General features: G+C 40.8%; 1 protein-coding gene across 2 annotated transcripts in view; it reads right to left on the bottom strand.

The window, feature by feature from the left end:
- Nucleotides 1-1,710: 1,710 nt before the first annotated feature.
- The window catches only part of LOC115231158 (NEDD4-binding protein 1-like), a 15,939-nt gene continuing 2,331 nt past the window's right edge, over nt 1,711-15,318 (bottom strand). For both annotated transcript variants that reach the window (XM_036499965.1, XM_029801239.2), the window contains 5 exons: nt 8,121-9,478; nt 5,433-5,663; nt 4,228-4,335; nt 3,445-3,573; nt 1,711-2,262 (listed from right to left, as the gene is read on the bottom strand). In XM_036499965.1, coding sequence (XP_036355858.1) covers nt 1,968-2,262; nt 3,445-3,573; nt 4,228-4,335; nt 5,433-5,663; nt 8,121-9,478 — 2,121 coding nt within the window. In that variant the 3' untranslated portion in view covers nt 1,711-1,967. The remainder of the gene's footprint in view (nt 2,263-3,444; nt 3,574-4,227; nt 4,336-5,432; nt 5,664-8,120; nt 9,479-15,318) is intronic.

Genomic DNA, 15,318 nt, shown 5'->3' with positions numbered 1-15,318 from the left:
TGTCAATAGACACATACACATTTAAGGTTTCTAAAACAAACCAATCAGACTTCAATAATGAATTGCGATTATTGAAAATAAAACAAGAACATTTTTACAAAAAACAGACAACAATTAAAGAAAAAAAAAACATGAGCAATTGGCTGCCATTATATTACTGGTATGGCTGAAATAATGAATTTGGTGAGGATTTTCACAAGAATCCCTCAAATGATTTTCAAAGGTTAAAATTTTGCGAGCAAACTGTCATAAAAAGGAACTGTGAAGGTCATGTTTGCGAAATTTTTTTCCCCACAAGAGTTCCGGACTCCAACTTATTTGCATACAGCCAATCAGAGCTCCCTTTCACCTTGGTGTCAAGTTAACAGACACATTCTACTAAGTAAACCCAAGACAAAGGACAGTGTTGTAAGTCGACCGATCGCCAAGTTCTGTCTGGTTTTAGAAGGGGACAAGTAATTAGATAGGTTTGCATGTATACCTATTATCGGATTTTGTTAGGGCCCCACATGGTAAAGATGCAGATGGGAAAAATGTAGGTAGAGGGTGATGTGCAGGGAACCCTCTCCCCTTACTGTTTTACAAAGTAAACAACAACACAAATAACTACGCAGAGGCAGCCATGGTTGGATCAAGAACAAGAACAACAAGCATTCTTAAAAGAGGAAAGAAGCATGGTCCTTTCTTGTCCAAGAGACCTTATCTTATCACCCATCTCTTGTTTTGCACTCATAAATTAATTTGATAGTTGAGCTCTGATTGGCTGTATGCAAATGAGGTCATGACTGGGGTCCGGAACTCTTGTAGGAAAAAAAATTTCGCTTCCTGTTTCAGTGCTTCTAGTCTGACAGACATATATAGCCCTAGGCCTAGCATGGTCACGTCAAACACTGATGGTAACAGTTAGTATCACTAAACAATAACCTGACAGATGGGTCACAAGAAGAATTATTCATGACGATGATGATAACGACAATGGTGGTGGTGGTGGTGGTGACAGTGATGTGTGTGATGATGATGATGATGTAGATTACTGATGTGTGTGGTGGTGATGATGATGATGATGACGTTTTTAAATATAGATCTGATAATGAAACAGCTCCACAAGTGGAAATGTGAACCATGGTATCCGTGGCAACAGTACCAGCTTTAGAAAAGCAACCATACATCTTACAGAGTGGTGGCACATTGTGCCACAGCTGATATGGCAATGGCAATGTATCAGAGTCACTTGAGCAACTGTATTGTGCCTCGGTTCAATGACAGCACTGCCAAACACACAGCTACCTCAGTAAAGACAATGCATTACAGCCACAACATCCAGTCTGGCCTCGGTACTGCCCCACAGCACTACAACAGGTTGCAACATACCACAAAACACAGCCAGAGCTGGGAATTACTGCCAAAAACTATTCTTATATTTGTACACCACAACATCAGTTACAAGGAACTCCAGAGAGAGAGTACAGACCCAGTCACAAGGGCCCCTAGAATTACTAAGCATTCCAGAGTAAGTCAGTTACCTGGGACTTTAAAGTACAATAGTTACAAAACTCAAGAGTACAGCCCCAGTTACCAGGGCCTCTAGAGTACAACACCACTTATCAGAGCTTCTAGAGTACAACAGTCACCAGAAGCTCCAAAGAAAGTACAATATCAGTTGCCAGGATGTCTGGAGTACCACACTAGTTACAAGAGTACAATACCAAGTTGCTGTCTTTTTTTAACTTTCAGAATATAATCTCCAAGTTTATTCTTATGTTCTTTTACTATTGTCTTTTTTTTTTATTGTTGTTCCAATAACAACAGTTTTTAGTTTTGTAATGTGATGCAAGGAAACTCACGTAGAGTACCGATAAGACTGTAAAGAGATCCTGAGGTGTGGTGAAGGGCCAAAAGCTACAGAGCTGCAATGGCAAGTCGTTTCATTAACTGGCTGAACAAACCTCATCCAGCAGAGACACTCCTTAAAAATACTCCCCTAGAAATTTGTCTGACAACTGCATAAGATTCCGCTCAGTCGGGTTATCATCCAGAATTTTCCATAAGGTACTGTCTTGCGAATCTTCCGGAAACACTGCCTTCAGTTCACGATACAGCATCTCGCTTTCTTCTTTGGTTCGCAACGTTAGAGCATCCAAATGGGAATTTGTGGCTTGAGGTCGTATTCCAGAAGGTTTGCTTCTCTGAACTCCTTGCGGACATGTCCTCATTGACGCTACGGTCGAGTAATTGTACGACTGGCGAGCAGGTGGACGGCTACTGCAAATAGACAACAAACGCCAGTTTAAATGTTTGTATGAGGAGTGGGGGGCGGGGGTATTTGTGCGGTGACTCAGCATAAACAAGATATGTGGCTACCACTAGTGGTGGTCGCTTAATATGGAAGTACATAGTCATAATCTCAAAGTGCAAAACAAAAGTAAAATGAAACTACTAAATTTAGGTTAATTTTAGTTTGACAACCAATCATAGAGTGACTAATTATAGTTTAGGCATAGCAACTAGCTATAGGATAATGTAATCCTAGATACACTCAGTTTGGATGGTCATAGTTGGAACAGGATCAGAACTAACTGGAGGCTAAACAACAATGAAGGGCACACTGGATAATGCAGTCCTAGATACACTTATGTCACAGCTGGAACATTTCTCATTATGGGTCAGCTGGTTAAGGATTGACCTAGGGGTAAATAATAACAAGGAGGGGATGGTCACGGTTGGATCGCCTCTGATCAGGACTGACCTGGGCTTTAGCCCTTTCGCATTCAGAGCATTCGGTCAAATGTGATGCTTATTTAATTCCCGTTTTGAATCAATCCTGATTTTATTTCATAGATTCAATGTTTCGATGACGGGATTTCTCTTTTACTTGTTTCAGTCATTTGACTGCGGCCATGCTGGAGCATCGCCTTTAGTCGAGCAAACCGACCCCGGGACTTATTCTTTGTAAGCCCAGTACTTATTCCATCAGTCACTTTTGCCAAACCGCTACGTGACAGGAACATAGACACACCAGCATCGGTTGTCAAGCAATGCTAGGGGGACAAACACAGACACACAAATACACACACACATACATATATATATATATATATACATGTATACGACAGGCTTCTTTCAGTTTCCGTCTACCAAATCCACTCACAAGGCATTGGTCGGCCCGGGGCTATAGCAGAAGACACTTGCCCAAGATGCCACGCAGTGGGACTGAACCCGGAACCATGTGGCTGGTTAGCAAGCTACTTACCACACAGCCACTCCTGCGCCTATTGTTTATCTTTTGAATGACGTTGTATGGTAGGTGGGAGAGGCCAGATCTGGCTGGTCTCAACATAAAACAGGGAGAATACCTGGGCTGGATATGGCCCCTTTTTTTTTTAAATGCCAGAGGGTTAAACAACAACAACACTCACAAGTAAATAAAAAAAAAGAAAAAATTACCTCTTTTTTGGAGTGGAATTAGTTTCTTTGGGAGTTTTACTGAGGAATTCTTCAAGAGTGGGACCGTCACGGCCGAGGGGATCAGCTGGCAGCATGAAGTTGTCTTGGACAAAAGTGTACATGAGTAACCTGGGAGTGAAGAGAGAGAGACAGAGAGGTTAGTCTTGTAAAGAAGACAAGGAACTGGAGGAGAGAGAGAGAGAGAGGGAGTGTGTGTGTGTTTCAGTAAGAACTAGGTTTCCATGGTAATATGATTGGTGGGAGTGTAGTGGGGTGGGTAATATGGTGTGGTGAGACTATAGAGTGGTACGTACTATTGTAGGAGAGCAGATTGGGGGGGTGTACAAAATGTGTGAGAGATGTTCAAGACAACAGCACAAACAGAGGAATACATACCTATTTCTTTACTACTCACAAGGGGCTAAACACAGAGGGGACAAACAAGGACAGACGGATTAAGTCGATTATATCGACCCCAGTGCGTAACTGGTACTTAATTTATCGACCCGGAAAGGATGAAAAGCAAAGTCGACCTCGGCAGAAATTGAACTCAGAACGTAACGGCAGACGAAAGACCGCTCGGCATTTCGCCTGACGTGCTAATGATTCTGCCAGCTCACCGCCTCAGAGGAATACATACCGATACACTGATACATACACTAAAACACACACACACACACGGATTCTACCATATACATACAGATACCCCAACATGAACACACATTCTACACACAAACTGTTCTGTGGTTTTGAAAGTTAAAAGTGCAAAATACCAGTAATTACCTCTTCTCGATAATTTCCCTCCACGAAGGTTTCTCTTCAATCAGGTCCCGGTATTGGTCGTTGGACACGACAATGCCATCTTCCCTTTCAGCCAGATCCAAGATGAACCTGGACAACAACAACAACAACAACACAAGGCATTAAGTTGATGATAACAACAACAAATAAGAACGACATAGAACAGTGGATAGAAGGGGGGTGAGGCAGGGGGGCAGTGACCAGTGGTCAGTAGTCAATGGCCTGAAGTGTTGATATGGGAGGGAGAGAGCAACAGCAACCAGTGACCTAAGGTCAGCATCAAGTTAGAGTAGAAGACACTTATTTAGAGAGGTATGCAGTGGGACTAAAACACACACACATATAAATATATGAGAATCGAAATCGATCAACATCAATGGAAATTGCAGCTGTGATACCAGTGCCAGTGGCACGTAAGAGAACCATCCGAACATGGCTGTTGCCAGCGCCACCCCGACTGGTCTCGTGCCAGTGGCACGTAAAAAGGCCCATCCGTTTGTGGCTGTTGCCAGCCTCGCCTGGCCCCCGTGCCGGTGGCACATAAAAAGCACCATCCAATCGTGGCCGTTTGCCAGCCTCGTCTGGCACCTGTGCAGGTGGCACGTAAAAAGCACCCACTACACTCACAGAGTGGCTGGCGTTAGGAAGGGCATCCAGCTGTAGAAACACTACCAGATCAGACTGGGCCTGGTGCAGCCTTCTGTCGTGTATTTTAAAGCCATCTTTCAGGCTCTGAAGATACTTGCCCAAGGTTCCATGCAGTAGGACCAAACCTGAAACCACGTGGATGGGAAGTAAGCTTCTTACCACACAGTCACAGATGCACCTAGGTGTGTAGATATAAGTAATACAGAAAATATTACCCCACACACAGCAGCATCATTTAATGTCCATCTTCCATGCTGGCATGGGTTGGACAGTTTGACCAGAGCTGGCACCAGGCCAGAGCTCTACCATCTGCTTTGCTTTGGTATGAGTTCTATAGCTGGATACGCTCCCTAATGCAAACCCCTTTACAGATATATTTATTTATATGTTGCGGACACTCCTTAGCTACAACTTCATACAGTAAGGAAGCGTTGCATAAAACAATCCCAGACACTGCTGCCGTTCTTCGTTTATGCCACTATGCAAAACCATGATTTCGTAGTTAATTTCATTAATTAGCATTAATTAACTCTACTTACCGATCATCATAACAATTGATGAGTTTTTTCTGGATTTTTCTCGAAGGAGTCACAGCAAGATGGCCTTGTTCTTTGAGTCTGTAGAGAATATCTTGATCGAGGATGTTGTTGGAGGAGTTTGGGGTATAAAATTTATGTTGGGGTACAAATGCCATCACATTGTGTCCTAAACTGATAAAGTAATTAACAACTATTTGAATTCCTCTGCAAGAGAATTTACCATTTCCATGTCTGAAATAGAAAGAAAGAGAACTTCTTGTTTTAACGAGTACAGCATTTCAGTTGAAGAATAATTACCAAGATGCACAAATTCAAGGAACTGCATTTGAAGACAATATTTTGTTCAATGGAATCTCATGCTTTTATCATCAGTTTAACATCCACTTTTCCGTGCTTGCAAGGGTTGGACAGAATTCTGTGGAGGCAGAACTTCTACAGCTGGTCGTCCTCTCGCTCATCAACATTCATCTGTTTCCTTGACGATGGAAGACTGGGAATGAATGACAACTATCACATGACGTCGAGACGACAAGGAGACACAAACACATATACACACGTGCACACACACACGTATATATACAACACAAACACACACGTATATATTGTCCAACCCATGCCAGCATGGAAAATAGATGTTAAATGATGATGATGATGATGATATATAAATATGCATATATATCTCTCTCTCTCTCTCTCCCTCTATATATATATATATATATGTATATATATATACACACACACACATATATATACATATAAATATATACATATACACGCATGTATGTATATACTAGGTTGAGGAAAAAGTTTGTGCACCATGTTAAAATAATGATTTTTTTTATGTAAGAATTTATTCAAAAACAACAACTATTCTCCAAAATAAAGACCATCATTTCCCACAACTTTCTGCCAACGGTCTGCAAGCATTTGGATTTGGTCAAAGTACCAATTCTTTGGCTTTGAATCGAAAAATTCTCGACGGGCTTCTTCAACTTCATCGAATGACTGAAATTGGTAACCTTTCGTAAAGTGCTGCATTGATCGGAAGAGACCATAGTCAGATGGAGCAACGTCTGGACTATAGGCTGAATGCGGCAGAACTTCCACACCGTCCAATTCTTCAATCTTGTTGCTGGTCTTTCTGGCAGTCTGCAGCCTTGCATTGTCTTGTTGAAACAAATCATGTTTTTGACAAACAAGCCTTGGGTACTTTTCAACAGTGAGTCACCAGTGGACATGACATGAACTGAATGAACACACACACACTACAAAAATATATAAGAAAAAAATGGATTAACACGGCACACAAACTTTTCCCTCAATCTAATATATGTATTCTCAGAGTGGTTGGCGTTAGGAAGGGCTTCCAGCTGTAGAAACATTGCCAGATCAGACTGGAGCCTGGTGCAGCTGCTGGTTCTCCAGACCTCAGTCAAACCGTCCAACCCATGCCAGCATGGAAAACGGACGTTAAATGATGATGATGATGATGATATATATACACACACACACACACACATACTCATACACATACACTGTTCTCCTAAAACAAATCAACAATGATGAACCAAATTGCTATTTCAGTCGCTGACACACAGTCATTGACAATTTGCTGATTTCATAAAAGCTGTACATAAAGATCAGAATTGTTTCAGAGTAATCAGAGTAAATTGGAGGGGAGGGGTGCACAGGTGAGAATATAGGGCAGATTATTGACTCAGCTATTTAGCTCTAAGTCAGTCCTGACCAGGCACACCAGATTAAGGCTGTCGTAAGCACAACCATCTTGTATTAGTGTATACCAATCACTGCATTGTTTAGTGTGTCTTTATTTAAGACAGTGAGGTGTGAATTAAGAGATGTTTGGCTGCTATTTCTAAGACACTAAACACCTGTACAGTGAATCTGTCTTCCTTGTTGACTCATTGAAAGCCAGGTGATTAGATGAAAGAGATAAGTTTAAATAATTAAATGAACTATATTAGGGTTAACACAGGAGACTGAAGACCGAATGTTCGTATTATGTTCAGTGTTTGCAGATCCTTACAACCCCCAGCAACATTGACATGTAAGGTATATATACACATGGGTATAACAAACACACATGCACATATACACACTCACACATACATGTATATACAGATGTATTTGTGTTCTATAAGTAAAATGTGGAGGAAACAAGATTATAGAATGTTTATGGCCCCAGGATGGAAGGCAGAGCTCATGATCCTTTATAGGGCCTCAGTGACTGGCGGAAGGGATTTTCAAATTGGGGCTTGACCCTAAATGCTTATAACAGAACGAATATGGACTCTACTAAAGACACACATGGTCCCAGGTGGGAACATTAAACCAGGCATCAGAATAAATTTACCCTTTGTGAAGGCCATGGTGAGATCTAAACAGAAAAAAGCCAGAACAAATACCACAAGGTATCCAGCTTGATGATCTTACCATTCTGTATTCCACCAGCCTGGGTGGTTATTTATGTCATTGACCCCAAAATGGTGCAAGACAAACTGGACAAGCAGGATTTGAACTAATAAAGTGAGACGTTCATATTACGAGGGCAAAAGTAATTAAACTGTGGAAAGGTGTGCAGTAATTAGTGTGGAAGGTGATGAAAGTGTTTGTGGTTACAAGAGAAGTACAGAGAAATACAGACTAATAAAATAATAAAGTACTTACGTCATTGCTATATTACTTCCATCGACAACAATATATCGCAGTTTGTCATTCACAACTGGAGACATTCCACTGTTTGGAGAGCCAGTATCAATTCGTTCTATCAAAGGTTTCGGTTGCTGAACGTTGGAAGCGGTCCGTCTGTTGTCTGATTGTGCTGCAGGAATATTTTTGGATTTTGCCATAGAAGCTGAGGTAGAGGAAGCTTTTGGTGGAGTTCCTTTATAGCATGGAGTGTATTGGTTATCGGCATCTCTATTGAGGTAAAGTTGGTGAGTAGGAATCTGTGGATTAGCAACGGAAGGGAGGGTGTCTCTGTCAGTGCCAAGTAGAGGAGGAGGTTGAGGGTAGAGGGGGTATGTTGGTGAAGGATTTGCAAAATTCTCTGGTTGTTTGGAAGTTTTCTTCTTTGTTTTCTTCATTTTCAGATGTTCAATCTGTGGAAATGGCGGCTGTTGTGGAGGTGTCACGGGGCAGCTTTTACCATTTAAAGTGTGTTCCCGCAGACATCTTTGCCGTGCCTGATTTCTCCTTTTCAGTTCGTCAATAGAAGACAGTTCTGATTCCTCTTCATAGTCATTTAGTAACATTTTCACATAACTATCTGGCAGTGATGAATTGGCACTCAATTGAGATTCCGTTGCATGGAATTCTTCACAATCGCAGTCTTCAGTTTCAGCAATCTCTCGATCCTCTTTGATGCTATTCAACAACCTGATGAAATCAGATGGTTTTGTGTCTTCGGAAGCAATCTTTAGAGCATCCTGAATATCAGGATCTTCATGGCCAATTTGCTTAGCAAGATTTCTGAAGAAATCCAAACGTTCTGCAGAGAGTGCCTCCTTCCTTGACAGGAATGGTTTATTTAGCAACAGCTGCCCACTGACAGGGTCACATTGTGGAGGGGTTGAAGAAGCCCCGTTACTTATCACCAAATTCTCCAGAAAATGTTCATCAGACAGTTTGCAGTTGGCATCGTTATCCGACCGAAATCCTGAGCTGGCAATTAAGTCTGGCAATTGGACGTTGTTCTTCATTATGGAATTAACAATGGCAGTATGGTTTACGGCCAGTGCCGAAGACCTGAAGCCTTTAGCTTCATCAACATCTCCACTTTTGAACTGAGGTGAAGTCAGCTGTTGATATGGCCCTAATTTGTCTTCAAGAATCGAGAGAGCAAGTGCCACGGACAAGGAGGAGCCACAAATTTTGAGGAAGTTCTCACGGAAGAACTCAATATAGGCTCGTGTCTGTTTTTCTATAGTTTCCAAATAATATTTCCAGTTTGAGACGGATTGTATTTCCTTTGCAACTGTCATGTATTTTGTCTCAGCTGGATCTGTGATAGCAAGTATATATTCCTGAAATTATACAATTAATGGAAATAATTTTAAAAAAATAAAATCAATTAGCTCATCTTCATAATAACTACAGTTCTCATATTGCAGTAAATGTGAGAAAAACTCATTCAGTTATAGAAGAAACCTATTTTATGTTAGCTCTACACAAACACACACACATCAGCCGGTTATAGTGGCTTTCTGAGCACACTTAACCTGCTTAGAAACAGCAGCCAATTCTTCCTCAGATCACATTCTACTGTCTCAACAACTGAATACCACAAAGAGCAGTGTTCTGTTAGATGTACAAAAGGAGCTGACCTTTGACTAAACAATAGTGACTACTAAGACATTCAGGACAGACTGACCTATACCTAAACAACAACACACAGTCGCTCTAGGACAGACTGACTGAGGGCTAAACAATAACAACACCAACAAGCACAAACAAGATGTTGAATTGATATAAATCCCTTAAATGAGAAGAAATAGTGTTGGTTATTTAAAGCCCCTAACAAACGACATCTAGTGCTGTTGTACATTCAGTTAAGTTTGTTTAACTTTTTATCTCATTCAGAGGGCACTGTCCATTCCAGGCATATATTCCTTCAAAACCAGGGAAATATGGAATTAAAATTTGGGCAATATGCGACAGTGAAACATCTTATGCCTGGAAAATGCAAATCTACACTGGAAATTTCCCAGTAAAAGGGAGCGAGACAAATCAAGATTCAAGAGTTGTTGAAGACCTTGTAAAAGAACTTGAAAATACTGGTCGCAATGTAACATGTGATAATTTTTTTTACAAGTCTAGGATTGGCTCAAAAGCTGCTTAGCAAGAAAGAAAACTCCTTCAATTGGAACAATTAGAAAGAACATGGTTGAACTTCCAAGTGCTTTCACAAATGGAAAAGAAAGAGAAATCAACAGCACAATATTTGGATTTCAAAAGGATTCTATGATCCTATCTTATTGTCCCAAGAAAAATTATTTTGTCACACTTATGAGTACAATGTACTCTCGGCCTTCAATGGATTCAGAAAGTGCTGAAAAGAAACCTGAAGTTAGGGGTAGATATTTTCAAGAAACAACTTGACCTCTTGCTGTCCACAGTCCCAAATGAACCAAGATCACAGCAAGAGAATCGGAAGTGGGCAGCAATAATGAACTCCTGCCCTCACCAAAAACCAATCACAAAAGAATGGCCTTTGAAAATGGTGACAATACTGGCTGTGCCCCAGCATGGCCACAATCTTTGAGTTGAATCACTTAAAAGAATAAAAGATTAAATGAAATGTTTAAAATGTTTATCTTTTATGTGATACAAAAATACTGGAAGCAGTGGACAATCCCAGAATGGAAGTTCACTTCATCAAGTGTCATAACCAATAGGATGGTCATGTCCTCTGACCTGATGAGTTCTTGGTTCCAATAAAAGTGCTTCATGTGTCCTTGAACATCAGTAATGTTTACTAGGAGCATCACACATTGAAGCAGAAGCAAACGGAGATCTGTATTGAGGAACAATACCCTGCAGTTTGAGAAAATTTAAATTGCCTATGAAATAGTGAAACATAAAGCCAGGAAAGTAGTGGGTGTTGTGCATGATAAAGGATCTGGGAAAGTTCTCACCTGCACAGACTGCGGCCACGTTACACTGCTAAAGGCCAAATTTGTTATTCATAAAAGGGTCACATATCAGAAGGCCAACATGGAATCCCGATTATATGTATACAGCCCTAACAACCCCAAGATGTTCACTGATGTCCTTTATGTCCAGTTATGCTTAACTATTACTGCTGCTGTTACTGTTGGGTGGAAGCACTGATGAAGAGATAAGACAAAATTCTGTGCCATTTTGGGGCCAGCATAGCTTTATGGCTGAACCACTCACTTTGCAACCACATGGTCTCAAGTTCAGCACCACTGCATGGCACCTTGAGCAAGTGGCTTCTCCTACAGCTCCTGGCTGACCAATGTCTTGTCAGTGAACTCAATAGACAGAGACCATGTGGAAGTCTGTTCTGCTTGTGTGTGTGGGTGTGTTTGTGTGTGCACATACATACATGTGTGTCAGTGTGTGTTTGTATTCCCTCTTGATTGATAACAGGTGTTTTTTTTACACCCCTGTAACTTATCAGTTTGACAAAAGAGATTGATAGAATAAGTACCAAAACTTAAAAATAAGTTCCCAGGTACAATCTGTTCAACTAGACCCCTTCAAAGTACCCCAGTATGGCCACAGTCCCCAATCAGCCATCCTAGATTTTTGTCTCTCCACAAACTCGGTTACAAACTTTCAACAAATTAGCATGGCCTCCACCCCTCACAACTGCCCTTCCACTTCCCCTCAGCTACTCATGACCTACTCATTTCTCTTCCTCTCATCCTCCTTCTTCTGCCCAACATACCCATGGCTCAATACCCAATGCTATGCCCAGTCCTTCCTCCCCAGAATATTATTGTCCCTCTGAAGTCTGGTCACGGACACTGCTCCATCCTCCAGACTTTAGCAAGTAAAAAACACACACAACACATCACAGAGTACATCACTTAGTCTCATCCACAAGTCAGGAATGTCTTGACTCTCAATTCCCAATACCTAGAATAACTGCATAAATGATGCCAAAAACAATGAATGTGTGAAGAATGGTTGGGAAGAACTAGTTTAAACCATAGTAACCTTTCTTATTTTGCATATTCCAATCCACTTATTGGAAAAACTCTTAGACTAAATTAGAGCCAATAGTTAATTCCAAAATTTGGAATAAATGCCTGTTGCAAAGTTTAATGTAGTTTATAAGTGAATGGTCCTTAAATTCCAAAACTCCAAAATATTGGAGCTACTATTAATTCTAAGCAAAGATATTCTGTGCATTTAAACTCATTTCAGTATGAAAAACAGTAGATCTGCTTCTCTCGCAGAACATATGCACTTACTTTAGGAAAAAAAAAATATAGCTTGGTCTGTCATTGGCTCACGTCCTCCATGCCTATTTCTTTACTACCCACAAGGGGCTAAACACAGAGAGGGCAAACAAGGACAAAGGGATTAAGTCGATTGCATTGACCCCAGTGCATAACTGGTACTTAATTTATCGACCCCAAAAGGACGAAAGGCAAAGTCGACCTTGGCGGAATTTGAACTCAGAACGTAACGGCAGACAAAATAACGCTAAGCATTTCGCCCAGCGTGCTAACGATTCTGCCAGCTCGCCGCCTTCACGTCCTCCATAACATGGCCATGTTGGTTATGTTTGAAGGAATCTGTACAAAACCTACCACATAACCCCACACAATTAAACAAGCAGCACAACGCTTTCTCTACATGTGTCCATAAATATTTTAAATCATTTAAATTCTCCAAGTTTTATTGAGGTAAAACAACGACTGATTTCCAATGACAGAGTTTTGACATCGTATGAGCTTAATTACATTCACTACGTCCACATTATCCTCATATCCTTTTTGTATTTTTCTTTTACAGATTCCCATTTTTTCCATTAATTCATATTTAGCGAATCCCCCCTAGATTATAATTAATTAAACACTAAATGAACACCACTAGGTCCTCCATTCTAATGCTTATGGGGTTATAGTCAGCTCCAGTACATATCCAAGCACTGGCTTCATCAGTTTCCATCCAGTCTCCTCGGCTGATGTTTGTGCCGAAAGTACTGGCTATTAACATATACACTGTACTTTAACATGTATAAGGAAACCCCTCATTTTTGGGGCTTAAAATTTTGGAAAAAGGGTTTTGAAAGGGATTATAATACTATCCATCATCATCATCATCATCGTTTAACGTCTGCTTTCCATGCTGGCATGGGTTGGTTGGTTCAACTGGGGTCTGGGAAGCCCGAAGGCTGCACCAGGCCAGTCAGATCTGGCAGTGTTTCTACAGCTGGATGCCCTTCCTAACGCCAACCACTCCATGAGTGTAGTGGGTGCTTTTTATGTGCCAGACGAGGCTGGCAAACGGCCACGCTCGGATGGTGCCTTTTACGTGCCACCGGTACAGAGGCCAGGCGAGGCTGGCAACGGCCACGATCGGATGGTGCTTTTTATGTGCCACCAGCACGGAGGCCAGTCAATCCATGCATAAGAAACTCCCATATTTTTTTAACCTAGTTTTTGACAAAACAGGGTTCCTTATACATGTCAAAATACAGTAATTAATTTAACTTATAAGATTTTTTCACTATATATCATCCTTTGTCTATTCTTACTATATTTTCTTCATTTTTGGACCCTATAATTTCACTCTACTGAAAATTAGTAAAAAAAAATGTCTCATTTATATTTATTTGTCATTTAAAAATTTTATTATTATATTCTTTTACTCCCAATGAGCATACATTTTCATTAACACTACAAAATTCTGTCAGAGTATACATCGTCTAACCTCTTTCGACAAACATGCCCTCGCTATACTGACAAGCATAGAAAAATATATATATATATATCATCATCATCATCATCATCGTTTAACGTCCGCTTTCCATGCTAGCATGGGTTGGACGGTTCAACTGGGGTCTGGGAAGCCAGAAGGCTGCACCAGGCCCAGTCTGATCTGGCAGTGTTTCTACAGCTGGATGCCCTTACTAACGCCAACCACTCCGTGAGTGTAGTGGGTGCTTTTTACGTGCCACAGACGAGTCTGGCAAACGGCCATGATCAGATGGTACTTTTTATGTGCCACCGGCACAGAGACCAGACGAAGCTGGCAACGGCCACGGTCGGATGGTGCCTTTTACGTGCCACCGGCACGGAAGCCAGTCAGGGCAGCGCTGGCTACGGCCACGTTCGGATGGTTCTCTTACGTGCCACCAGCACTGGTATCACAGCTACAAATTTCACTGATGTTGATAGATTACGATTTTGATTTTTACTTGCTTCAATAGGTCTTCACAAGTGGAGTTTTGTGTCCCAAGAAGGAATATATACATTCAAAATGTGACTGCGTGTGTACCGTTGGCGATTTTTTTCCCTCTGTCTTCCCTTCTCTGGATCTTTCCTTCTCCTATGTTTCTGACGAAGAGCTCCGCTCGAAACGTTCCTTCTTTCCTTAGCGTCCAATAATACTATATTTGTTCCACGTCCTCGCGTTGTTGTGTTTTTTTGTGCTTTCTTGTTTGGATTAATTAAATATATATATATATATATACACACACACATATATATATCTTCTACTCTAGTGCATCTACTATTTTGTCTTTACTTCACATTGTAATACATTATTCTTACTCAACCCTAATTCACTCTCTATTCAATAATGGAACTGCTAACTTCTACTGATCCCTGCCATGGGTTACCATCAAACATTCTCATTTGAAACTCCTAATGGACCTTACCTACAACTTTATAATTTATCTGATCATGGAACTGCGTAACACATCCATTTCACTCTGATTTTTTGACAAACTTCACTGCATTAATGTCCTCAATTCAAGATATTTCTTCATGTTTTTTTTTTTTAATATTTTTCTAACTTCTCCCTCTCTGATGATGGTATACGTAGCTCATGGAATATCACGATCCACATGCTTGACTATTCTAGAAACAACTGTGACTACCTGATTATATTCCTTGTCTAATATTTTTGAGCAATCCCAAATGTTTTGATTTTTTGTTTCCCCACCTCCCGTCCCATTTTAATCTATATCCACCCGCTCAAAGAGAAACCACTTCTAGCCACCTCTGACAGTCAATCTCAACACCACACTTTTTAATTGCAGTTCAAGCCAGAGTTTTAGTGGTAAACCAAACTGAGCACTTACACTACGTTGGCGAAAACTCTTATTATATTAATATTTATTATTATTATTATATTAGTATAAAGATATAAATGAAACTGC

Source organism: Octopus sinensis, unplaced genomic scaffold, assembly GCF_006345805.1.
Source record: "Octopus sinensis unplaced genomic scaffold, ASM634580v1 Contig17616, whole genome shotgun sequence".
Lineage (NCBI taxonomy): Eukaryota > Metazoa > Mollusca > Cephalopoda > Octopoda > Octopodidae > Octopus > Octopus sinensis.
The sequence above is the reverse complement of the archived record's forward strand: the minus strand, read 5'-3'. Positions and strand labels throughout refer to the sequence as shown.